Raw genomic sequence first — 25,068 nt, forward strand, 5'->3', positions numbered from 1 at the left:
ATGGACTCCTGTACCGTCGCAACTACCTTTCTGACGGCCGCAAGTGGTTGCTTGTGATTCCTCGCCACCTACGTGCCGACATTTGCGACTCTTTTCACGCGGATCCTCAATGCGGCCACGCCGGTGTGATAAAAACGTATGCACGTCTCCGGCTGCGGTACTATTGGCGCGGAATGTACCGCTTTGTCCGACAGTACGTGCGTTCGTGCTCCAAATGTCAACGCCGAAAAAGCCCACCACACATAGCCAATGGACAACTGCAGCCGTTGCCTTGCCCCTCCCGCCCTTTCGACCGCATCGGAATTGACTTGTACGGTCCCCTTCCCTATACGCCTAACGGGAACCGCTGGGTGATTGTCGCCATTGATCACTTGACACGCTATGCTGAAACAGCTGCGCTGCCAGAGGCCACATCACGTGAAGTTGGCTTATTTATCCTTCACAATCTCATTCTACGCCATGGCGCGCCTCGTGAGCTACTCAGTGACCGCGGCCGTACGTTCCTCTCCGAAGCGGTACAAGCCCTTCTTCGCGAATGCAACGTTGTGCATCGGACAACCAGCGCATACCATCCGCAAACGAATGGAATGACCGAACGGTTTAACCGCTCACTGGGCGACATGCTATCCATGTACGTGTCCGCTGATCACACCAACTGGGACCGCATACTGCCCTTTGTAACTTACGCTTACAACAGCGCCACTCAGTCTACGACAGGATTCTCTCCGTTCTTCCTCCTTTACGGGCGCGAACCTTCCTCATTCATGGACACCATTCTCTTGTATCATCCAGACGCTTCGGAATCCACAACTCTATCTGAAGTCGCCACCTATGCAGAAGAATGCAGGCAACTCGCGCGTTCCTTAACCGCCCAAGATCAAGCGTACCAGAAGAACCGTCACGACGAAAACCTGTCTTCGCAGTCATACTCGCCTGGCGCCTTGGTATGGCTTCGGGTTCCCTCATCTGTTCCTGGTCTTTCCACCAAGCTACTGCCGAAGTACGAAGGCCCCTACCGAGTCCTACGTCAGGCCTCACCGGTTAACTATATTGTTGAGCCGGTTCAACCATCAACAGACCGACGGCATCGAGGCCGCGAGACTGTTCACGTAGATCGATTGAAGCCGCACTACGACCCACCCGTCGTACCCGTTCCATAGGTCGCCAGGATGGCTCCTTTTCTGAGGGGGGAGTGATTTGTAGCATTGATATTTGGCACAGGCCGGAACGCCAGCTGAAGAAGAGAAGGAAGAGTGTTGTTGCTGCTCGCGCTCGCTCCGCTTGACAGCTGGTCGGTTCTACCGCTACGTTTTCCACAAAGTAAACGTCTCTTCTGCTCACCACTAAAGGTGTACTATCAGTATAAATATGTAAAAATATGTATAAATATGTAAATTAAACGTGTTCACCTTCGTAAGAAGCGGTACAAGAGTTTTTCTGCGCCGGAAACTGGGTTCCAGCCTTTACCCTGCCTAGAGTCACACGAGTGTTTATGCTTGAGAAGTAACCAAACATTTTACCGCTCAGGCCGAATTTTCAAGATCGGTGCCCTGAGCCGTATACGAAGCATGTTGCTAGGTGCCAGCTGTATTGTATCACCTGTAAGCGAAGGTCGCAACAAAATTATGAAAAGCTTGCATAGGTTGTATCTATATATTTCTGTGCTGGTCATAATATAATGGGGCTTTTTTATGTTGCTTGATAACTGAAAGCGACTGTGATCTTTTTTTCGTAGAAAAATTGAGCGAGAGCTCACAACAGGCTCCTCACCACTAAAGTGGCCCTAGAATAGTGAACTGAAGAGGCTCATTGGCTGCCTACCAATAAATGATCCGTCCCTCATGGAGGAAAGCTGCTGCGACACCAGTAGCGACACTGTTGAGGTGTGTAACAAAAAAATCACCATTGTGCACTTTCCCTGCAATCAATACAAGTACTAGTGCACTTACACCGGTATTATTGTATAGGCTGATGTTTTGAACTAATTGGACTCGCAGAAGTTTTCAATTTATCTGAAAGTATATAATATCATGTATCATGGCTTATGTACATTAATGACTTGCCGAGCAATATTTACTCACACATGCACATTTTCGCATGTGACTGCATTCTCTATCATTCTATAAGGTTAACGATGATCACCAAGTCCTCCACAGACATCTAGAACTTGTTCCTGTTTGGTGTGTAATTGTCTAATGAAGCTTAACGTTTATGAATGTAAAATTGCCCGTTTTAGCCGCAAACGTACTGCATCTACCTTTTTGTACCATATAAACAACACAAATATCTTACATGATACATGATACAATTATCTTGGTGTTTACCTAACTTCTACCGTTTCGTCATCCACTCACTTTGAATGCATATGCGCCAATGCTTCCAGATCATTTGGCTACATGCGCTGCAAGTCGCATAATTTTGCTAATGATATACTAAACTAGCCTAGATAACATTTTTATGACCTCAGCCTGAACATGCAGCATCGGTCAATGTTGTCCAGCATCATGAAAGTTTATCCTGGTTTGTGCTGTTCATTTCATCAATGCAATTATCAAGAGTTACGATTGTGGTGTGCTGCCTCTCAGATCGATTTCCTTTTTTTTGTATGATCTTTGTAGCTGTTTTCTCTCAAATCTTCGCAGCTGATCTACGAAATAGAGAGCAGAGTCAGTTCAGGGGCTACTGAAACTGACAGCACGCCAGTGCCAGGAACACCAACTGAACAGACGCCACCACCTGCACCCACCACGCAGTCGACTCCGAGCCCTGCAACAAGTACGGCATCACGGGCAGCAAGAAAGCGACGGTGGCCACTGAGCGCAGCACGTGAATTTCAAGAAGCTATGCTGGTTGAACAAAAAATGCTATGAGAGCAGCTGGAGCGGGCTCAGCAAACCGAGGTAGAGCTAAGATCAAAACACCTGCAGCTTCAAGAAAAGCTTGTAAATGCCCTCGTTGGTTTCATCAATAAAACATGAGGCAGAAAAACTGTCACTCTTTTTATTTACAAATGCCAGCACAAAGAAATTTCTAGGAGCAGGCTGCCTGGGTCTGCATCTTCTGGCTGAAGTGGTCCACAAGCGCAGAACGCACACTGACTGCATTCCCAATCTGTGAATCGCTGCTACGTTCTGGTTGGGGCAGTTGGGAGTCGGACTGCTTCACTTCCAGGAGCCATTGAAGCTGAACAGCATCGCTGAAATGCTCACAAATGTTGTTGAGTACGCAGCATGCGCGAATCACGAGGCGAGCATTTGCAATGACGCATTCCATTCTCTTCGATGTGAAGCGAAATCCGGAGCCTTGAAAAGTGGTCCCTCAACCATGCCGGAGATGATGATGATATATGTTGTTTAATGGCACAAGGGCCATTGATGGCCAAAGAGCGCCACGAAATTATATCGGATGAAAGCAATGGTTATGTTAAATGGCTGTAAAAGGGCCTAAGATTCTGCGCTCTAAAGGTGCGCAAGACCTATATTTATTAAAATCATGAAAGTGAAGTGAAGCATGCCTGGTGAGAATGAGTCTTAACTTATGATGACACCATAGAATAGGAGTGTTATATTAGCACCGATACCTCGCCGGCGCCCTTGGTCCCAAGGGCTGGGAGACAGGTGCTCTTTTGGATGTAGCATCCGCAGCAGCAGCCTCCTTTCAGAGGCCGTGCTACCGATCACTTGAGTAGATAACAAGGAAAGTATTTACTTCCTTTAAGAATGCATTGAATGCATTATATTTAAAAAGAGGTGCGCGACCAATAAACATAGCTGGGTGAAGGGGTATGTGCTCCTTGTACGCTAGTGGAAAATGTTTTTTCCTGTAAGTTTCTAGCTCAGAGCATTCAAGGAGTATGTGAAGTACGGTAAGTAGACGGCCACATCTGTGACAGCTGGGTGGGTCACCACCGGACAAAAGGTGTGTGTGCGTGCTGTGTGTGTGTCCTATTCTAAGCCGACAGAGACTGACCTCTGTACGGCGTGTTTTCGACGTGGGCGCCATGTTAACGAGGTATGGTTTAATCAAGTGTAACTAACGAGTTTGTTGATCCCATAACTTCTGAGAGTAAGCCCTGAGCTTTTTCCATATGTTTGGTTTTAGGTCCATTATAGGGACAGCAACTGAAGAGTTGGCAGAGCTTCCGTTAATTGACCTGGCGAGCTGGTCGGCCAACACATTTCCTTCGATCTCGCGATGTCCTGGCACCCAGCACACGACGATATGTTGCTTGAAAGTATGGGCTGCGCAGAGTATTGAATAGAGGAATATAATTATAGGGTTTCTGTGTTTTTTAAGATTTTTCAACGCTTTTACGACACTCAGGGAGTCTGTGTATATAACTACCCTTGGCGTACTTAATTCTTTGATGTGTTTAGCGGCTACAAATAACGCGTAAGTCTCGGCTGTAAAAATGCTTGTGTTGGTGGACAGAACGCCAGCATCCGAGAAGGATGGCCCGATCGCCGCATAGGACACGCCAGTATGGGACTTGGATGCATCAGTATAATATTCTGGACAGTCGTATTTATGTTGCAGCTCTAAGAAATACATCCGAATGTGTATGGGAGAGGCATGCTTTGTGACAGCTACGAAAGATGTGTCACAGTCTATAACCTGCCACTGCCATGACGGGAGCCGCAGAGCGGGGGGGGCTGAGGTGGTATTCAAGCAGTGGGACATCTGTTTCTTCAGCTAGAAAGGGCGTGAAACACGCAGCGAGAAAGGGCGTGCCATTGCGGGTCGATTGTAAAAAAGTTGAGAGCTGGACAGGTCGTTGATGTTGGAATATGCAGGTTGCTTCCTGTTTGCATTTACTTTAAGGGAGTGACCACTCGTCCGATTCTACATAAAGGCTTTCAACTGGGCTTGTTCTAAAGGCGCCTGTGGACAGGCGGATGCCTTGATGATGAACAGGGTCCAACATTGTCAGAGCGCTTGGCGTGGCAGAGTGATAGACTATTGCCCCATACTCAAGGCGTGAGCGTATAAGCCTTCTATACAGATTCATGAGGCACTTTCTGTCGTTGCCCCACGTTCGTTACAGCACCTTTAGGACGTTCATTTTTTTCAAGCATTTATTCTTAAGATGTTTTATGTGCGGTACAAAGGTTAACTTCGCATCTAAAGTTATACCTAGGAACTTATATTCTGTGTTTACGGGTAGACGCTCACCCTTAAGGACCAGTTCAGGATCAGGGTGCAAGCCTCTTTTTCGTGAAAAAAGGACACAGGTGCTTTTCTGTGGGTTCAGTTTGAACCCGTTTTCATCAGCCCATTTGGATACCTTGTTAAGGGCGAGCTGAACCTGTCGCTCATAATCCCAAGAGAACACGATTGAAAACCTATCTGCACATCGTACAGCTGAGCACCCCACCCTGTGGCCCTCCGGTTTTCTGTACAAATGTTCTGGACAGAACATTGCTCACTCTAACGCGGAAGGTACGATCAGACAGATAGCTTTCAATGACACTGAACATATTACCATGTATACCTATGTGTGAGAGGTCTCTCAATATTCCAAACCTCCACGTGGTATCGTAGGCCTTCTCCATGTCGAGGAACACAGATAAGAAAAACTGATTATGAACAAAAGCCTCACGTATGTGTGCCTCGATGCGTATAAGATGATCGGTGGTAGATCGGCCCTCTATAAACCTGCACTGGTATGGGTCGAGCAATTTGTTTGTTTCTAAGTAGTGGAGTAAGCGGCAATTAATCATTTTTTCAAATAGTTTGCAGAGGCAGCTTGTTAACACTATGGGTCTATAACTTGATACAGTAGAGGGATCCTTTCCCTGCTTCAAAATTGGAATTATAACAGCCTCCTTCCAGGAGGAGGGGATCACACCTGAAAACCATACGCGACATAAAGAGAGAGGAGGATTTCTTTAGTTTCGGAGGGTAGCTCCTTCAGCATCGCGTACATTACGTTGTCAGAACCTGGGGTAGATGTATTACAGCAGCTGAGTGCTGTTCGCAGTTCTGCTAAGCAGAATGGTGCATTATATGCCTCATTTCTTGTGGATTTTCTTTCTAACTTATGTTTTTCTATTCGTGCCTTGTAATTCTGGAAGGATTCGGAGTAGCGTGAGGAGCTCGATATGTGTTCGAAATGTGTGCCAAGAAAGTTGGCTTGATCCTCCAAGCTTTCCCCGAGGCTATTTACTAGTGGAAGGGCATATGTTTGTTGGCCCTTAATTTTCTTGACCTTATTCCACACTTTTCCCTCATCTGTGTACAAGTTGATACTCGATATAAACTTTGTCCAGCTCTCTCGTCTAGCTTGTTGGCGCGTTCTCCTTGCCTGCGATTTGACCCTCTTGAAATTTTCCAGGTTTTCTGCTGTAGGGGAATTGCGAAGCAACGCCCATGCTTTGTTCTGAGTGGTCCGTGCTTTCCTGCATGCGTCGTTCCACCACGGGACTCGCCGTTTAGAAGACATGCCGCTCGTTTTGGCAATACATTTAGATGCGGCATCAAGTATAAAAGCTGTAAAATACGTGACAGCGTCATCTATGGTCAGGGCAGACAGTTCAGTCCATGTGATGTGCGTAAGAGTTCTATACTCTTCCCAATCAGCTGAGTCAATCTTCCATCGAGGAACCTGCGGGGGTAGTTGATCTTTGTTCGGCGCGCTCAGGATGATTGGGAAGTGGTCACTACTGTAAGGGTTTTTAAGAATGTTCCACTTAAAAACAGGTAAAAGGGACGGTGATGAAATGCTAAGATCTATGGAGGAGTACGTGTTACTTAAAAGACAAACTAGAAGAGAAAAGGAGCTGCTCAATGAGACGTCCTCGCGCATCACAGTGAGCATCGCCCCACAGGACTTTGTGTGCATTAAAATCACCTAGAACCAGAAACGGCTCTGGGAGTTCATCTATTAATAATTCTAGATCACGTCTGTGTAGCTGTTGATGCGGTGGTATGTACACAGAACATATGGTAATGAGTTTGTTAAAAAGTACAGCTCGAATGGCCACTGCCTCAAGGGCCGTTCGGAGCTTCAAATACCGGCATGCTATACTACGATCAGCTATAATTGCTACACCGCCAAATGGTACGACAGCATCCTCCCGGTCTTTTTCGGAAAATAATATATTGTCGTAGGAAGTCCTTGTGCTTAAGAGTTAAGTGCATTTCTTGCACACATAGCACTTTCACGTTAAACTTAATCAGAAGTTCTTGGACGTCATCTAAATTTCTAAGTATTAGAAATTTAGATTCCACTCTATATGATTTTGTCCATAGTGGGAAAAAAAGGGAAAAAGTGCTGTGTGCAGAAAAGGCGGAGATTAACTCATTTTACAGGGCCTTTGTCAGGCCCTGTAATCGGCCTTCTGTCATTTTTGGGGCGGTCGAGAGAAGCTCGCCGCTCCTTCGGCGCTTCCTACGCCGTTTGGCTTGAACTGGTGTCCATAGCCTCTTGAGAGGCACTGGACGCCCGCTCTAAAGAGCGATCTGTGCGTCGCTTAGACTTCGCCTCGATCTACGAAGTCTTTGTCCCCACCGAGCTGGGGGTTGATGAAGCCCCCTTGGCCTCATGATTGCCCTGGCTGCTGCCAGAGCTTGTAGAGGTCACTGGTGTGGACAGGCTGAATGTGGGCAGGGAAGCGCTGGCTGCTCCCGCCGTTGGGGCTTGTGGCATTGGCCTCGGCACGCTAGGCGCGGTCCGGGCAACTGCCAAGGGCCTTTGTGGTGCCGCCCCTCGTTGCACCACTTCGGCAAATGGTGTTTTTAGTGCTAATGATAACGAGACCCATTGTCTTGCTTCCCTGAATGTGATATTTTCCTTAACTTTTATAGTTATTATTTCTTTTTCTCTTTTCCAGGCTGGGCACGCTCTGGAGTATGCGGGGTGACTGCCTTCGCAGTTTGCACAGAGGACCTCGTCATGACTACATTCATCAGCACTGTGGCCGGTTGTGCCACACTTAGCACGCATCAGCTGTCCTCGGCAGCTCAGGGATGCATGACCAAATCGCTGGCATTTGAAACAGCGCCTCGGGTTTGGAATGAAGAGTCGGACATGGAGCTTTACATAGCCAGTTTCGAGAGTCTCAGGTAAAGTGGTTGAGTTGAAGGTGAGTATCAAGTGCTTTGTTGCTATTTCATTGTTGTTACGTCTGATTTTGATACGCTGGACATGTATTACACCTTGGTCCTTCCATCCATCAAGAAGCTCCTCTTCAGTCAGTGTCATCAAATCTTCGTCCGATACCACGCCCTTCACTGTATTCATGGTACGATGTGCGCTCACAGAGACGGGAATGTTACCAAAGGCTACAAGGTGCGAGAGTTTATTGTACTGCTCTTTGTCTTTTAATTCGAGAAACAGATCTCCACTTGCCATCTTCGTGGCCTTATAACCGCTTCCAATGGTCTCTCTCAAGCACTTGGCAACAAAGAAGGGTGAGATTGCTCTACCTTTTGTAGATGATTATTCGCAGTGGAGGACATGGTATTTTGGAAAAGTTTCTCTGTGTTTGGGCCAAAGTAGTAGAGTTGCGTCGGTGCGTACCCTTTTTGAGGCACGATCAGTTAGAGAGGGGGTCGGGGATCCCATGGGAAAATGTGTATTTTTCGGTAACGGTGCCTACCACCCACCACGGAGTCCAACAAGGGGACGTGGCAGAGCATGTGGGCATGTCTGCGCAACGCCAGCAGTACGCAGTTACTATAACCCAATATGGTTTACCCTAGTTTGGATAGCCACACAAGGTTACCCTTGCCGCCAGGAAAAACAGAAGTAAACGGAAGAGAGTAGAAGACAGGACAGATAAATAGTAAGAGATAAAGACGAAGATGTAGGGAGAGAGAGATAGGAAAAGGCGACTGCCGATTTCCCCTGGGTGGGTCAGCCCAGGGGTGCCGTCTACGTGAAGCCCAGGCCAAAGGGGTGTGTTGCCTCTGCAGGGGGGCCTTAACTGTCCAATCACCCAGCATCGGCTCAACCCCCAGGATCCCCTTTTCCCCGGACACGGCAAAGCCATGCACGGCTAGGCGTGGGAGGGAGTAGAAACTCCCCCGTTAGCTCGGGTCCGTGGTGTCCCTACACACCAAACGCCTACGTGTGCAGGCGCCCCTGCGGGGACCATGCCGGATGATGATGATGATATATGGTGTTTTTTGGCGCAAGGGCCATTTGATGGCCAAAGAGCGCCAGTTCATGCGACAAGGAATGTGGACAATGATTGTGATTAGCGGCTGTATAAGGCCCATAAAATTCCTCGCGGTAAGGCGGGTAAAAACATACAAGTAATAAAATCATGACCATGCCGTGAAAGGTGTGTGTGGTGTGAATAGATAACAAATTTGGTGATAATAAAAAACGATGGTGTATATGTATGGCATTAGCACAAGTGCCTCACTGGTTCATACCCTTGCGTGCAAGGGCCGTGAGGCAAGTGCTTTCCTGTGTAGCCACCGCAGCAAAAAACCTCCCTGGAGAGGTCGAGCTACGGGATGCCCGGGTATACAATATGAAAATTACGAATTTCTTTTAAAAACGCTAACAAGCATTTATGACTAAAAAGCGGTTCCCTACCAACGAACATTGCAGGGTGTAAAGGTATATGTTGTCGGTAGGGTAATGAAAAATGCTGTCTTCTTAAAGTTTCTAAGTGTTTACACTGGATTAACACGTGAAGGACGGTCAATGGTTCACCGCATCTGTCACACAATGGTGGGCCGCCACCAGACAAAAGATATGTGTGTGTCGTGTATATGTGTCCTATCCTGAGTCTCGTTAGTATAACCTCTGTATGGCGCAATTTTGATACTGGCAGCCAATGACCAAGGTGTGGCTTGATAACGTGTAGATTGTTTTGCGTGTGTGTATCCCACTTGCTCTGCCAGTAGTCCCTGAGTTTTCGTTTGAGAGACGGCTTAAGATCAAGGGCCGGGATTGATGTGGGTGCAATGGCGGTGCTTTCGTGGGCGGATGCAGCAAGCTGATCCGCCATCACGTTGCCTTGAATCTCACGGTGCCCTGGCACCCAGCACACTACAACACGTTGGTTGAGTGTGTAGAGTGTGCATAAAATAGAGTAAAGTGAGACGAGGACAGGGTTTTTTTGTTTTTTAAGACTGTGCAGAGCCGTTACAACACTGAGGGAGTCTGTATAAATTACTGCTTTTTGTATTTGTAGTTGTTTGATGTGTTTAGCTGCCACAAGTATCGCGTAAGCTTCTGCTGTGAAGATACTTGTGCTTGGATGTAGAGACCAGCATCCGAAAAGGATGGGCCGACAGCAGCGTAGGACACAGAGGAGTTGAACTTAGAGGCATCTGTAAAAAACTCAGGACGTGTGTATTTGTGTTGAAGTTCAAGGAAGTATGTTCGGATATGGGCAATAGGCGCATGTTTTGTAACTTCCAGGAACGACACATCACAGTCTATAATCTGCCACTGCCACGGTGGCGGGTATGCTACAGGAGCCATTAAACTGTGTTCAAGTGACACTCCAGTTTCTTCAGCTAGACCCTTCAGGCGTACTGAGAAGGGCTGCCTCATTGAAGGCCTGTTTTGGAACAGAATGGAGCTTGACAGATCATTAATAGTAGAGTATGAGGGGTGCTTCTTGTCTGCTTTCACCTTCAGGAAGTATACAAAGGACATGTAAGTTCTCTGCAGGTGAAGCGACCACTCATTTGACTCAACATAAAGGCTTTCTACGGGGCTGGTGCGAAAAGCACCCGTAGAAAGGCGGATGCCCAAATGGTGCACGGGGTCCAGCATCTTCAAAGCACTTTGAGTCGCAGACTGATAAACAACGGCCCCATAATCTAAGCGGGTGCGAATGAGGCTTCTATACAGGTTGATGAGACATTGCCTGTCACTACCCCACGTAGTACGTGACAACACTTTTATAACATTCATGGCTTTTACCGTATATACTCGTGTAAGGGCCGCCCTCGTGTAAGGGCCGCACCCCAACTTTGAAAGCGGATATTTCGAAAAAAAAAAAACAAAAGTTCAAAATGTCCCGCCAGAAAAGTGTAGTTAGTTCATTTACAGCCAGATGGCGCTGCACGCTTTTCCGCTTTTATTCTACTTCCGCCGACGCGCCGACCACGCTGTTGACAGCGCGCCGCCATATTTGCCTTGTGCGGCCTCTTTGTTGGCATCGTTCCTAGCATCGTGTCGATACGTTGGCAGCGCGACTTCAGATCGGTGTCGTCGGTGTCACTTTGTTGGTTGTAGTGAACCCTGCAGAAGCCAGCGCACGTGACGGACGATGGGCCGGCATCTGAGATCATTCACTGCAGCATTTAAGCTGCAAGTGATTGACTATGCCGAGGAGCACGGGAAGCGGGAAGCTGGACGAAAGTACGACGTCGATGAGAAGCGCGTGCGTTACTGGATGAATCAGAAAGATGCCCTCGCCGCTACTAACAGGAGCCGAAAGGCGTTTCGCGGGAAAAAGTGCAAGTACCCGCAACTCGAAAGCGAGCTCGTCAACTACGTCGTCGACACACGAAGGGACGGCTACGCCGTATCGACTGACATGATACGCGTCAAAGCCCTCAGCATCGCTCGCCACATGGAAATACCCCCGGCACAATTCAAGGCAAGTCGGGGCTGGGCTACGCGGTTTATGAACCGTAACCAGCTTTCTATTCGGCGCCGAACGACGATTTGCCAAAAACTGCCGCGCGAGTACGAAGACCACGTCATTAAGTTTCATCGCTTCGTGAATGCTCTCAGGAGGGAGCATGAATACGACCTGTCCCAAATTGGGAATGCGGACCAGACACCTGTGTGGTTCGATGCACCGGAAAGCACCACAGTGGATTTAAAAGGTGCGAAAAGTGTGTCTGTGCGCACGACTGGTGCAGAACGCCAAAGGTGCACTGTGATGTTGTGCATCACGGCAGACGGCAGGAGGCTTCCGCCGTACGTCGTATTTAAAAGGAAGACTCTCCCAAAAGAGAAGTTCCCTCAGGGAATCGTCGTACGTGCGCAAGAGAAGGGCTGGATGTCCGAGGAACTGGTCGTTGACTGGATTAAGACCGTCTGGGCAAACAGACCTGGAGGGCTGTTACAACGGAAAGCCCTCCTTGTTTTGGACAGCTTTAGGGGCCACTTGACCGACCGCGTCAAGAACCGAGTTGCCGCAACTCGTACGGACTTGGCCGTCATTCCCGGTGGCCTGACGAGTGTGCTGCAGCCGCTCGACGTATGCGTCAACAGACCATTCAAAGTGGAATTTCGCCGATGTTACTCTGAATGGATGGCTGGAGGCGTCCACGAGAAGACCCCTACAGGACGGCTGAAGCGGGCGTCGCTCCAACAGGTGTGTGAATGGATTTTGAATGCGTGGCGTGCCATGTCAGTAGAAGTAGTTGCTAAAAGCTTCAAGGTAACGGGAATTTCGAACTCCATGAACGGCACCGAAGATGACCGTCTCTGGGAAGACGCGGACGCCGAGGCGAGCTCCTCCGAGAACGAGGACAGCGAAATGGAATCCGAATAAAAACATTTCTGGCATGTCATTTGTGACTCTTGCACTCTGCTACTGTTGCATAAACAGTACAGACCTTTGGCCTGTACTGCCTGTACTAAATCGGCCTGATTCGTGTAAGGGCCGCACCTAGCAAAATTTTCGAAAAAAAAGTGCGGCCCTTACACGAGTATATACGGTAAGCATTTTGTTTTTAGATACTTGATGTGCGGTACGAAGGTCAACTTGTTGTCCAAGATTAAGCCTAGGAATTTATGCTCCGCATTGACAGACAGACGTTGGCCGTTCAGTTCAATGTCAGGTTCCGAATGCATGCCTCTCTTTCGAGAGAACAAGACACAGGTGCTTTTTTGTGGGTTAAGTCGAAATCCATTTTCATCAGCCCATTTGGAGACCTTGTTCAAACCCAGCTGAACCTGCCGCTCACACATTGCCAAGTTGCATGACTTGAAGCCAAGCTGAACGTCGTCGACATATGTACAATAAAACATATTGCGGGGGATGGACAAGTGCAAGGAATTCATTTTGATAATAAAAAGTGTGCAACTAAGTACACCACCTTGTGGCACGCCTGTTTCCTGGACAAATGTTCAGGAGAGAACACTGCCCACACGGACACGGAATGTTCGGTTTGACAGGTAACTTTCAATTATGTGAAACATTTTTCCGCGCACACCAAGGTGAGACGGGTCTCTTAGAATTCCAAAACGCCATGTTGTATCATAAGCCTTTTCGATATCGAGGAACACAGAGAGAAAATATTGTTTATGGACGAAGGCGTCTCTGATCTGTGCCTCCATACGAACGAGGTGGTCTGTGGTGGATCTACTTTCTCGAAACCCGCACTGAAATGGGTCGAGCAAATTGTTTGTTTCTAAGTAGTGGAGTAAGCGGCAATTAATCATTTTTTCAAATAGCTTACAGAGGCAGCTTGTTAACGCTATAGGTCTGTAACTTGATACAGTAGAGGGATCCTTTCCCTGCTTCAAAATTGGAATTATAACAGCCTCCTTCCAGGAGGAGGGGATCACACCTGAAAACCATATGCGATTATAAAGAGAGAGGAGGGTTTCTTTAGTTTCGGAGGGTAGTTCCTTCAGCATCGCGTACATTACGTTGTCAGAACCTGGGGTAGATGTATTACAGCAGTTGAGTGCTGTTCGCAGTTCTGCTAAGCAGAATGGTGCATTATATGCCTCATTTCTTGGGGATTTTCTTTCTAACTTATGTTTTTCTATTCGTGCCTTGTAATTCTGGAAGGATTCGGAGTAGCGTGAGGAGCTCGATATGTGTTCGAAATGTGTGCCAAGAAAGTTGGCTTGATCCTCCAAGCTTTCCCCGAGGCTATTTACTAGTGGAAGGGCATACGTTTTTTGGCCCTTAATTTTCTTGACCTTATTCCACACTTTTCCCTCATCTGTGTACGAGTTGATACTCGATATAAACTTTGTCCTGGCATTTGAAACAACGCCTCGGGTTTGGAATGAAAGGTCGGACATGGAGTTTTACATAGCCAGTTTCGAGAGTCTCGGGTAAAGTGGTTGAGTTGAAGGTGAGTATCAAGTGCTTTGTTGCTATTTCATTGTTGTTACGTCTGATTTTGATGCGCTGGACTTGTATTACACCTTGATCCTTCCATCCATCAAAGAGCTCTTCTTCACTCAGTGTCATCAAATCTTCGTCCGATACCACGCCCTTCACTGTATTCATGGTACGGTGTGCGCTCACAGAGACAGGGATGTTACCAAAGGCCACGAGGTGCGAGAATTTATTGTACTGTTCCTTGTCTTTTAATTCGAGAAGCAGATCTCCACTTGCCATCTTCGTGGCCTTATAACCGGTTCCAATGGTCTCTCTCAAGCACTTGGCTACAAGGAAGGGTGAGATTGCTCTAGCTTTTCTAGATGATTGTTCGCAGTGGAGGACATGGTATTTTGGAAAAGTTTCTTTGTTTTTGGGCCAAAGTAGGAATGTTGCATCGGTGCGTACCCTTTTCGAAGCACGATCAGTTAAAGAGGGGGTCGGGGATCCCATGAGAAAATGTATTTTTCGGTAACGGCGCCTACCACCCACCACGGAGTCCAACGAGGGGACGTGGCAGAGCATGTGGGCATGTCTGCGCAACGCCAGCAGTACGCAGTTACTATAACCCAATATGGTTTACCCTAGTTTGGATAGCCACACAAGGTTAACCCTTGTTGCCAAGAAAAATTGGAAGTAGAATGAAGTGAGGAGAAGACAGGAAAGATGTAAAGTGAGAACAAAAGACGAAGATATAGGGAGAGAGAGATAGGAAAAGGCGACTGCCGATTTCCCCTGGGTGGGTCAGCCCAGGGGTGCCGTCTACGTGAAGCCGGGGCCAAAGAGGTGTGTTGCCTCTGCCAGGGGGCCTTAAAGGTCCAATCACCCAGGGTCGGCTCAACCCCCAGGATCCCCTTTTCCCCGGACACGGCAAAGCCACGCACGGCTAGGGGTGGGAGGGAGTAGAAACTCCCCCGTTAGCTCGGGTCCGTGGTGTTGCTACACACCAAACGCCTGCTTTCACAGGCGCCCCTGCGAGGGGGGACCATGCCGGAGAGGCTCGACATTTGATACACATGAGTCGTGGCATCTTCCAGGGGCACCAACATTTATAAACCTGAAACGGTACTTGCGGTCTACAAGCGCCAGGAGAATAATGCTGTACCTGTAAAAATTAACACAAGAGTCATTAACACAAGAGTCAAAGTCAGTAAGAACACTTCTCTGGTTTAAAAAATGCTAGCGATGTTGACATAAATATATCAATGTAGTGAGAACAAATAATGAACAGATTGCTAAGGCAGAAGGGTAAAAAAATGGGCACGTTAGCTTAGACCATTCAGAGGTGAAAGTCGTATACACACATACGTCTAGATAGCAGTACATACATCGGGTAAACTATCTCGATCACAACTTATGCTCGTCTTGGTTACTATAACGCTTTGCAGCATTTTACGGCTTTTGCAAGGTACTATTGCCAATTTTCATTTGATGTTTCTAATTATGAGAAAATTTTTCAGCTGCTTCAAGGCCTCAAATGTGATTTGCAACAAGCTTCTCGTTTGACGACACTTGCTTGCGTGCACAATTACGTTTTTTTCTGAGTAGACTTTGTTGTTTTCTCGAAATCATGTAGCGAGGATTTCTCCATTGGATCCCTGTAATTGCAAGAAACATGCGCGGCTTCACATTCTAGGGAGAAACTGACGTTGCTGGAGACCAATTTTTTAGTCATATGGGTAGCTTGTAACTTATAATTCGCACACAAGGAATGGTTCACATGCGGATGCTTCACATGTTCACATGCGGATTTCTCTGATGTTTAGGTGCAATGCCTTACACGCGAACGTTAATTACCAAAGAGGCCAAATCAACTTACCACCCCTTGTAGTTATAGTAATCAGTGGCATGTTCTTGTGGCAGCGAAACTGGGAAGTGGCAGTGTCAAGGGCTCCTACAGCTTGGGGAAAGTCACTGACGGCCATGAATTCCCAAATGTGTTGGGCCGTCTCAGATGGACTCAGCATCTTGATCCAGTCGCTTTCCAAGACAGAAGCGATGGCTTCGCAAAACTCCTTGTAAATGCCGTTCACCGTCGATCGCCCCACACCGAAGACACTGGCCACGACTCGGTCCTCTGCCACGGAGCACAGTTTGAATAAGCCGATGGCCGCCACCTTTTCAACCGCAATGCACTCGCGCATATTAGTTGTGACCCTCTCTAGCGAAGGGCATAGGCTGTCTGTCCGCAATGAAACGGAAGGTGGCTGGGCTCACTCGAAAACACTGCTTAAAGTGGCCGTCGCCTAATAACGGCAATGTGTCTTCGAACCAGCGTTCGTTGTGCACATAGGCCCACCTTTCGCGGTTGATGGCTCGGGGGGACAGTGCGGAAGCAGTCAAAATGAAGCTGTTCATGGCGAGTCTTTGTTTGAGGCTCATCACTCTTGCCTTCGCAGCGTTTAGATCATCTTCGATGGAGCCGAGGGCGACAAGAGTCGGGCCCACCTCAACTGTTGCTTTATCTCTGTCTCTGCGCTGAGACATTGCAGGACCACCATGAAATGCGGCACGCCGTCACTGACCCAGCTGGACCCAGCCATGCAAAAAGCACGACAAAAAACAAAAACAGCAAAACACTGACTGTTCATAGTCGCCAGACGAACTTCAGTTGCTGCTAAAAACGCAAAAAAGCGAAAGAAAATTACAGGTATGCGCATTATAAGCCACCAGACAAAAAAACGGTTTTATGCTCCGGTGTCGCTGAATGTGATGTACATGCGCAGATTCTTTTTAATATTTTCGATCTTGCTGCTTCCACAAACAGCGCCATTTTTTCTGCAGCGTTCTTCTGAGGCTCCGCTTAAAGCAGTAGTCCGGTGCCGTGTGTCATCAGCGCCACTCCTTTCTGCAAATGGTCCCCTTAGGCGACAAAAGGGGTTTACTTCAAAGTACTTCACTTTTGCCCGTGTGTCACGGGTATTAGGCAGCTACTGCTTCCGATGAAACATTGGAACGGGTCATGAACTATGTAACTCAAGAATGGCCCCAGAAAAGAAAACAAAAAAAAAACTTGACACTACACTAATGGCCTACTTCCATGTACACGAAAAGCTTTCTCTAGGTGATGGCCTCCTATTGCGGAGTCGCCGTTGAAATCTCGTAGACAGCGCGAACTTTCAAAAGTGCATTTTCCGACTATATCGACAACGACAAGCGCGACAGCTGCCAGTCAGTCAGTCACTACATGTAGTCAGACTACATGTAAATACTTAGTCAATGCTTTGCGTTTTCCGACTACATCGACAACGACAAGTGCGACAGCTGCCAGTAAGTCAGTCACTACATGTAGTCGGACAGTCAGTCAGTCAGTCTCATCAAATAGAGGTGGCTAAGAGTGTAGCTGTCGTCGATGTCACTACCACTACCATGTGTATATCTCCTAACCTGAGTAGTATGCCTTCGTTCCCAGGCCACCGATACCTGGGTCCCGGGAATCCACTGCGCAACGGAGATCCGGTGGATGAGGACGACGGCAGAGCCAAGTCGCACGACAAAACCTACGAGCGAGCCACAAGTCACGAGGACGTCTTTGCAGCTGACCAAGCATCTGCAGCTCTCTTCTTGAATGACTTTAGACGCACTCGTAATTGGCATTCTGCATTAGGTGCAGTCGGTCTGGGCACGAAGAATATTGTAGAACAATACATTTTGGGCCGCAGCCTCTATGGAATGCCAGGAGATAGACGGAAATGTGCACATAACGGGCAATCAAATACAGCAGGCGCAAAGCGATACCAGCCCGACTCGAGCACCGGTGACGCCGAAATGTCGGCGCAGATGTAATCGGACGCTCCCGTCCATCCAGGCGGAGCAGGAATTCGAGGTGACGGTGAAAATTCCGCAGAACTCGTTCAGCAGATTTTGCGCGTACCTTGCGACCACGAAGTGGTCACAGTGTTCCGTGACAGCACAATACTTACCACATAAGCCTGTGCAATGCTGAAGATGAATTTAGTGTATGACACCGAGAAAACGTTTCCAGGAGTTCTAACTAGCCTCTCACGCTTGCCAGTGAACCGGTCATATCTTTACATTCCTCACGACACCTACCTTAGCTTACCGTCTCGCACAAGAGCTGTGAGTTGCACTGTCAAGGTTACTCCCCATGGTCTACGCACCCCTTGAAAGACTGGCTCTTCGGTTGTCCAACCTGTCAACTCTGACATGCTAGTTTATGGTCTTAGCTCCGTTGGATTGAAGCACTCCTTGGATACAGGCATGTGCAGAGAGTTAAGACAAACAAACAACCCGATGAAACAGCAGTCTTACTTCCGAATGCAGAGATTTTACTTTACGCTTACGGAACACTTCGGCGGCGTCCCCACCGAAGCTATTAATACGCACGTGTGAGTAGTCGACACAGCCTGTAACAACACCAGGGAACTCAGCCACTTCATAAAAGTCCCGCAAAACTATAGAAAGTGCTGCCGGCTGCGGAAAGCACACCAGCATTGCGTACAGGTGCTTTGCGATGAGTAGCGTAACTTTTCCTACTGCATGGCAAACTGTCGACTACAGAATGCGGACGAGATTCCCGGTGACTGTTTGGAATGTACCAGCGCCGTAAAACCCGAGAGCCATCTGTAGCTGTAACACTGGGGGCACAGGTTGTCCTAGGTTGTCCCTACTTTCACGCAGCGGCAACATACCCAGCAGCTGCCGCACGGCGTTCTTCGTGAATCTGTACCGAGAATGGAATTGTTCCTCGTCGTACAACTCCATCAAATTTTCTCGGTCACGTAAAGCGGGTCCAAGAATCTTCGGCAGGTAGTGCGCCTCAGAAAATGCTACGCTTATGGCAAGGCAAGCCAACTGATGATGATGATGATGATATATGGTGTTTTTTGGCGCAAGGGCCATTTGATGGCCAAAGAGCGCCAGTTCATGGGACAAGAGATGTTGACAATGATTATGATTAGCGGCTGTATAAGGGCCATAAAATTCCTCGCAGTAAGGTGGGTAAAAACCTACAAGTAATAAAATCATGACCATGCCGTGAAAGGTGTGTGTGGTGCGAATAGATGACAAAAGTTGGTGATAATAAAAGACGATGGTGGATATGTATGGCATTAGCACAAGTGCCTCACTCCTTCATACCCTTGCATCCAAGGGCCGTGAGGCAAGTGCTTTCTTGTGTAGCCACCGCAGCGAAAACCTCTCTGGAGAGGTCGTGCTACGGTATGCCCGGGTATATGATGTGAAAACTATGAATTTCTTTAAAAAACCCTAACAATGATTTGTGACTAAAAAGCGGTTCCCTACCGACGAACATTGCAGGGTGTAAAGGTATATGTTGTCGGTAGGGTGGTGGAAACTGTTGTTTTCTTATAGTGTCCAATTGTTTGCACTGAATTAAAATGTGAAGAACTGTTAGTGCTTCACCACATCTGTCACACAATGGTGGAACCCACCGGACAAAAGATATGAGTGTGTCGTGTATGTGTGTCCTATCCTGAGCCTCGTTAATGTTACCTCTGTGTGACGTGATTCTGATACTGGTGGTCAATGGCCAAGGTGTGGCTTGATAATGTGTGTAGTTTGTTTAGTGTGTGTGTATCCCACTTTCTCTGCCAGTAGTCCCTGAGCTTTCGTTTGAGAGACGGCTTAAGATCAAGGGCCGGGATTGATATGGGTGTAATGGCGGTGCTTTCGTGGACGGATGCAGTAAGCTGATCCGCCATCATGTTGCCTTGAATCTCACGGTGCCCTGGCACCCAACACACAACAACATATTGGTTGAGTGTGTAGAGTGTGCATAAATGGAGTAAAGTGAAACGAGGACAGGGTTTTTTTTGTTTAAGACTGTGCAGAGCCGTTACCACACTGAGGGAGTCTGTACAAATTACTGCCTTTTGTATTTGTAATTGTTTGATGTGTTTAGCTGCCACAAGTATCGCGTAAGCTTCCGCTGTGAAGATACTTGTGCCTGGATGTAGAGGGCCAGTGTTGTGTTTTGCCGCTCATAAGTTGATCGTGCGGATGGGACAGCACCAGAAGCTATGTTATTCAAAGCTTCTTTCTCGGGTTTCTCTCGGCAAGGTCGCAAATTGCTTCCTTTGAGCATGGAACGACAGCGCGGGAAGCTACGTTATACAAAGCTTCTTTCTCGACTGTCTCTCTGTATGCCCGTTTAACTGTACACCACTTATCCTCTGGAATGCAAACTACATCGTCTCCTCCGCTGCTGGGAACAAACACACAATGTGAAACGAACCCGCTCTGCTAACCGGCTTGGAATGTTTGTGGTTTAGAGACAAGTCGCCGCTGCCGGGGGCAAACGCACAATGGGATTAAGCGACCCCGTCCTGCCTCCGCAGCCGGGCGCGAGCTCAGTGGAAGTAGGCGACACGCTTTGCCCTGGCGATCGGCTCAAAGTCGCAGCGATGCATGACCCGAACACAAGGAAAGCGGAGAAAATCAAAGGCCGATTGCTACCTGCAGGGGCAATTACGTTCCGCGCGCAATCATTCAATTTCCGGCTTTGGAGGTTCGTCTCGGCTCGCTGGGTGTGGGAAAAGGGCATGAATGTACCAGGTCTACAATGCCGATATCTCCCGAGCGTTAGAATTCCTGAGCGCGCGGGAGGTAAGAGAGAGAGACATGATGGGAAAGAGTACCAAAACGCCTGTTTAAACTGTAGAAGTGCTGCTGTCGAGAGTAAGGTCAGCCCAGTAGGGAGTGACTTAATCTGAGTAGAAACAGATTGGATGAGAGAATAATGAGGCGGACCAGCAGTGGCCCCCTCCCCTTTTTCTTTGTTATCGCAAGATGTTTAAGACTGGGGGGAATCCGTTTCTCTTCAGTCGAGGCTGCAATCACTTAACTGATAGATCAGTACGACCCCGTACGATGCAACTTTTGTCTGGGCCGTAACCACTTGGTGGTCGAACAGTGAGACTAAGTACGTTGTATGTAGTAACAGTGTTCTAGGCTCTAACTTAAGAAAAGTTAAGTAGAAGAGTAAGACGCTGTTGATGTCTGTGTTATCATGAGTGTGCTTCGGCAAGATGTACATATGACTGTAAATATTTCGCTGTAATATACCTTCAAGTTTTCATTACCTCCAACCTGCCTCCTGCTTCATCGGCGCCGATCATCTCCTTGACGGGACTTCAATCCATATCAAGGAGATCAACGAACGAGAAGGAAAACATAACTGCCAGCATCCGAAAAGGAAGGGCCAATAGCAGCGTAGGACACAGAGGAGTTAGACTTAGAGGCATCTGTAAAGAACTCGGGACGTGTGTGTTTATGTTGAAGTTCCAAGAAGTATGTTCGAATATGCGCAATAGGTGCATGTTTAGTAACTTCTAGGAAAGACACATCGCAATCTATAGTCTGCCACTGCCACAGTGGCAAGTATGCTACAGGAGCCATTAAACTGTTCGAGTGAGACTCCAGTTTCCTCAGCTAAACTTTTCAGGCGATCTGAGAAGGGCTGCCTCATCGAAGGCCTATTTTGAAACAGAATTGAGCTCAACAAATCATTAATAGTAGAGTATAATGGGTGCTTCTTATCCGCTCTCACCTTAAGGAAATAAACAAACGACATGTAAGTTCCCTGCAGACGTCTATACCCCTTATTGTATGCCAAGTGTATTATAAACCCCGAATGCAGAGATGTTACTTGACTCAAGACAGTCTTGCGGTCACCATAAATCGTTCTCGAACTTGCGGATGAATTGAAGGCGACTTGGCTCGGTCGAAGTCAGGACAAGTTTCAAGTGAGCTGCAAGGCTAGCTTGAAAGCGACTTCACGCGTTATTATAACATGGCCACCTCTCAAATGGACGTCGCGCGGAGGTTGGCCGCTTTTGAGTTCGCGTGCCACGCCATGGATGTTGTGTTTTCGGAGGCACATTACCTGCCGAAGATTCCACGGCCCGCCCTTCAAGGCCGAGGAAATCCTATGGAGCTCTATGACGAGGAACAATTCCACGCTCGCTACTGGTTCACGAAGCTCGCTGTGCGGCAGCTGCTGTCTATGCTGCCGCTCCAAGAAAGCGGGGACAATCGAGGTCAGCCTGTGCCTCCTATTGCAGCTGTTGATGGCGCTGAGATGTTACGGCGCTGGGACGTTTCAAACAGTGACCGGGGACCTCGTCCGCATTCCGCAGTCTACAGTGTGCCGCGCAGTCGGGAAAGTGACCATGCTGATAGCAAAGCACTTGTACTCTATACTGGTGCGCTTTCCGCAGCCGGCGGAATTTCAGCAAGTTATGCGGGACTTCTATGAAGTGGCCGAATTCTTTGGAGTGACGGGATGCATAGATTGCACACACGTGCGGATTAAAAGCCCCGGCTTGAAAATGCCGAAGTGTTTCGCAACCACAAAGGCTATTTCTCTTTCAATGTGCAGGTAAGCAATGAAATTTGAAAGTCTCTGAACAGTTTAGTTCATTCGTTGTTTTTTTTTTCAATTAAGGCTCGGGTCGTAAACTTTTTTTTCCATAGAGTAAACAACGTGCTTGTGTTTAGCCATTGTTTCCATGCATTAGCGAAATAAGTAAAGCAGAAAAATAATGAAGCAGTTATTCGAGGGGCCCGGCACGCGCGCCTTCGTGCTGTGTTTTGCTGGACTCGAGTTTTTGCTCCGGAAGGCAGGTTTCGTGAATATTTTCGAAGGAACAGTACTGTTGGTATCTTGTCATCAAAATACACTCTGACCGAACATGACTCTGTGCAACAACATTCATTTCTGCTGTGCATGTACTTTATACCGAACCCGCAAAGTGAAAGGCGCTGTACAAGGCCCTGTTTATGATTATTTGTATACTGCTGCAGGCTGTGGCTGGACCAGAACTCCAGTTTTTCGACAATGTTGCCGGCTGGCCCGGCTCTGTTCAGGACAGCAGATTTTTGACAACTCCCGCTTGCGGGTGCTGTACGAAGAAAACCGGGTGCCCGGAGTGCTGTTGGGCGATGCTAGATACGCATGCCAGCCATATTTATTTATACCGTTTTCAGAACCAGGCCCCACGGACACACCCAAGGGAAGGTTAGTTCACGTGTCAGTGCATGGTCACAAAAAGCCGGAGCACATTTTTGTGGTGTGACATTGATTCCAGTCGCTTGTGGAGTGATGCACAATATTCCTTCGTTCGCCCAGGTACCAAATGCCCAAATAAAAGAGGATTTTAGTCTGTCCGGTGCACCGCTATACGGGAAAAAAGTTTGCGGATACCGGTTTACCGGGTCTGAACTGCACATGCGCGTGCCTTACGGGCGTTTACCGGACACGCTCAAACGCCCGAGATGCTTCCAAGGTTGCCATTACCGGCTTCCATTCCTTTGAGCCGAGTCAAGTCGAGCCTAACAGAAACGTAAAAGAACATGATGGCTACTTCGAGGACTGCTACCAGGATGGCGCCGCGTACACGCTACTCCACTTCAGATGATAAAGTTATACTCGAAGAAGTTCTTGTACTTAACCCGTACGAAAATGCTTCTCGGTGGCACACGATCACAGAGAGAGTGTCAATGCTGCTGCGACGAACACTTAATTCGCGAAGTGTTAAAGAGCGCATTGACCTTCTCCTAACCCACTTAATAGGAAATGGCGCGAAAAACAGAAAAAAGTAAGTAGACCGTATATTTCACGTTATCTTCAAGCCACCACGTTGTGGCCAAACTTTGTAAACGTGATTGTTTGCTTGACTAGTTCGGGAACAGAAGAAGAATACGCGGCAATCGACGTACTTCTCCAGCACAAGGCTGTCCTTGCCGCCAAATATTCGTATCGGCCACCACGGTCGGCTGTTCGGAAGCACCGTGCGAAAAACACTCCAGCTGCCGCATCAGAGACAGCGCCAGAGTCTGCGTCGGGGTCCACTGCTAAGCGGGTCAGACCTACCGTGCAGGCCAGTTGAGACGACCGCCACATCGCCGCGCCGTGTGGTTGGGATCGGAATTCAGCCCAAAATGCGAAGCTCCAGATGTGAATACGGTAGTGTGGACCATTTCAGAAAGTGGCCTAGCGACCGATTATCCAGGTCTGGAGCAATTGGTGCGAAGCAGATACAAGATCACTATTAAATTGACTCCAGTTTTGACAGGCCGCTGAGCTTTATCGCCGAAGTTTTAGAAAAATGCGGTCACCCTTGGACGCGTAGCGTGTTTGCACGCGTTGTACAGGTTTGCCAGGGTGTAATTGATTCCAAGTTTGGAAGACTAGCATCCGCTGAGAAAAAGAGGGATGACCTGATCAGGAAGACCCTCTCTGTTTTGGAGGATTCAATCGCGGCAACTAGTCCGGTGGCTAAGGTTATGTTCAGCGGCATGTCGACTCTGAGTGGGCCACGGGGATGGGACAGAGAGAGTGTGGTGTCCTCAGTCCGCGACTGGGTGACTGCAGAGACCACCCTGTTCTCAGGTGAGGGTCAGCGCGGTGAGGTTGCCACACTCCTTAACGATTGGATGCCAAAGTGGGTGGGCCAGGGAGTTCTGGGAGATGCTCGAAAACTGGGATTCGAGGAATACAGTAGGGATTTCATGAGATGGGGAACGCCACCGGGCTGCAGTCCAACCCAGCGTGAACTGCAGTATGCCATCAACAACAGCATTATTAGCAACAAATCGGAAAGAGTCGGGCTTAAGACAAAGACCATCTGTGGCATGTTGTCTGTGCTGGTCGGTGATTCAGATGACCTTCTCAAAAAGTCAGACATATGTCATGCCGCCTTAAAAGAGGAGACCAAGATGTGCGTCATCATTAGTACCCCGATGTGGAGTTATGTTCGCATGTGTTACATTCTTGAATGCTTGCAGAGGCCAGCGTTTCTCAGTAGCACCCTCAGTAGGCATGACATGATGGTGCAGTTCACGAAGTATTATAGCATGCATTATGTTGCGATTGATGCTTCAGAGTTCGACCACAAAGTCCCCAAATGGCTGCTCAAGGATATGTGGACTGCCTTGAGGACCGCCCTCTCAAATAGATTCAGGGAGGGCAATGAGTTGGTGCGGTTGTGTGATGACTTGTGCGGTGAGCTTGACGACCTCGTCATTGAAGTTCTTG

At 48.1% G+C, this 25,068-nt stretch overlaps 2 protein-coding genes across 8 annotated transcripts in view; both read right to left on the bottom strand.

Moving 5' to 3' along the window:
* Positions 1-25,068, bottom strand: part of LOC119179773 (uncharacterized) — a 252,867-nt gene that overhangs the window by 157,429 nt on the left and 70,370 nt on the right. The gene's annotated exons all lie outside the window — the stretch shown is intronic.
* On the bottom strand, positions 2,986-21,870 carry LOC142767562 (uncharacterized). Its single transcript, XM_075869485.1, has 2 exons — positions 15,868-21,870; positions 2,986-15,153 (listed from the first exon to the last, which is right to left on the bottom strand). The coding sequence occupies exons 1-2, from the start codon at positions 16,190-16,192 to the stop codon at positions 15,125-15,127; spliced, it is 354 nt and encodes a 117-aa protein (XP_075725600.1). The 5' UTR covers positions 16,193-21,870; the 3' UTR covers positions 2,986-15,124.

Source organism: Rhipicephalus microplus, chromosome 7 (assembly GCF_043290135.1).
Source record: "Rhipicephalus microplus isolate Deutch F79 chromosome 7, USDA_Rmic, whole genome shotgun sequence".
NCBI lineage: Eukaryota > Metazoa > Arthropoda > Arachnida > Ixodida > Ixodidae > Rhipicephalus > Rhipicephalus microplus.

Bases quoted from the DNA above. Each gene is read 5' to 3' on its own strand.
- LOC142767562 (XM_075869485.1), bottom strand. From the start codon at position 16,192: ATGCGCGAGTGCATTGCGGTTGAAAAGGTGGCGGCCATCGGCTTATTC. The intron at 15,154-15,867 runs GTAAGTTGATTT...TAATTTTTACAG, and splicing joins TACTATAACTACAAGGGGTG to GTACAGCATTATTCTCCTGG.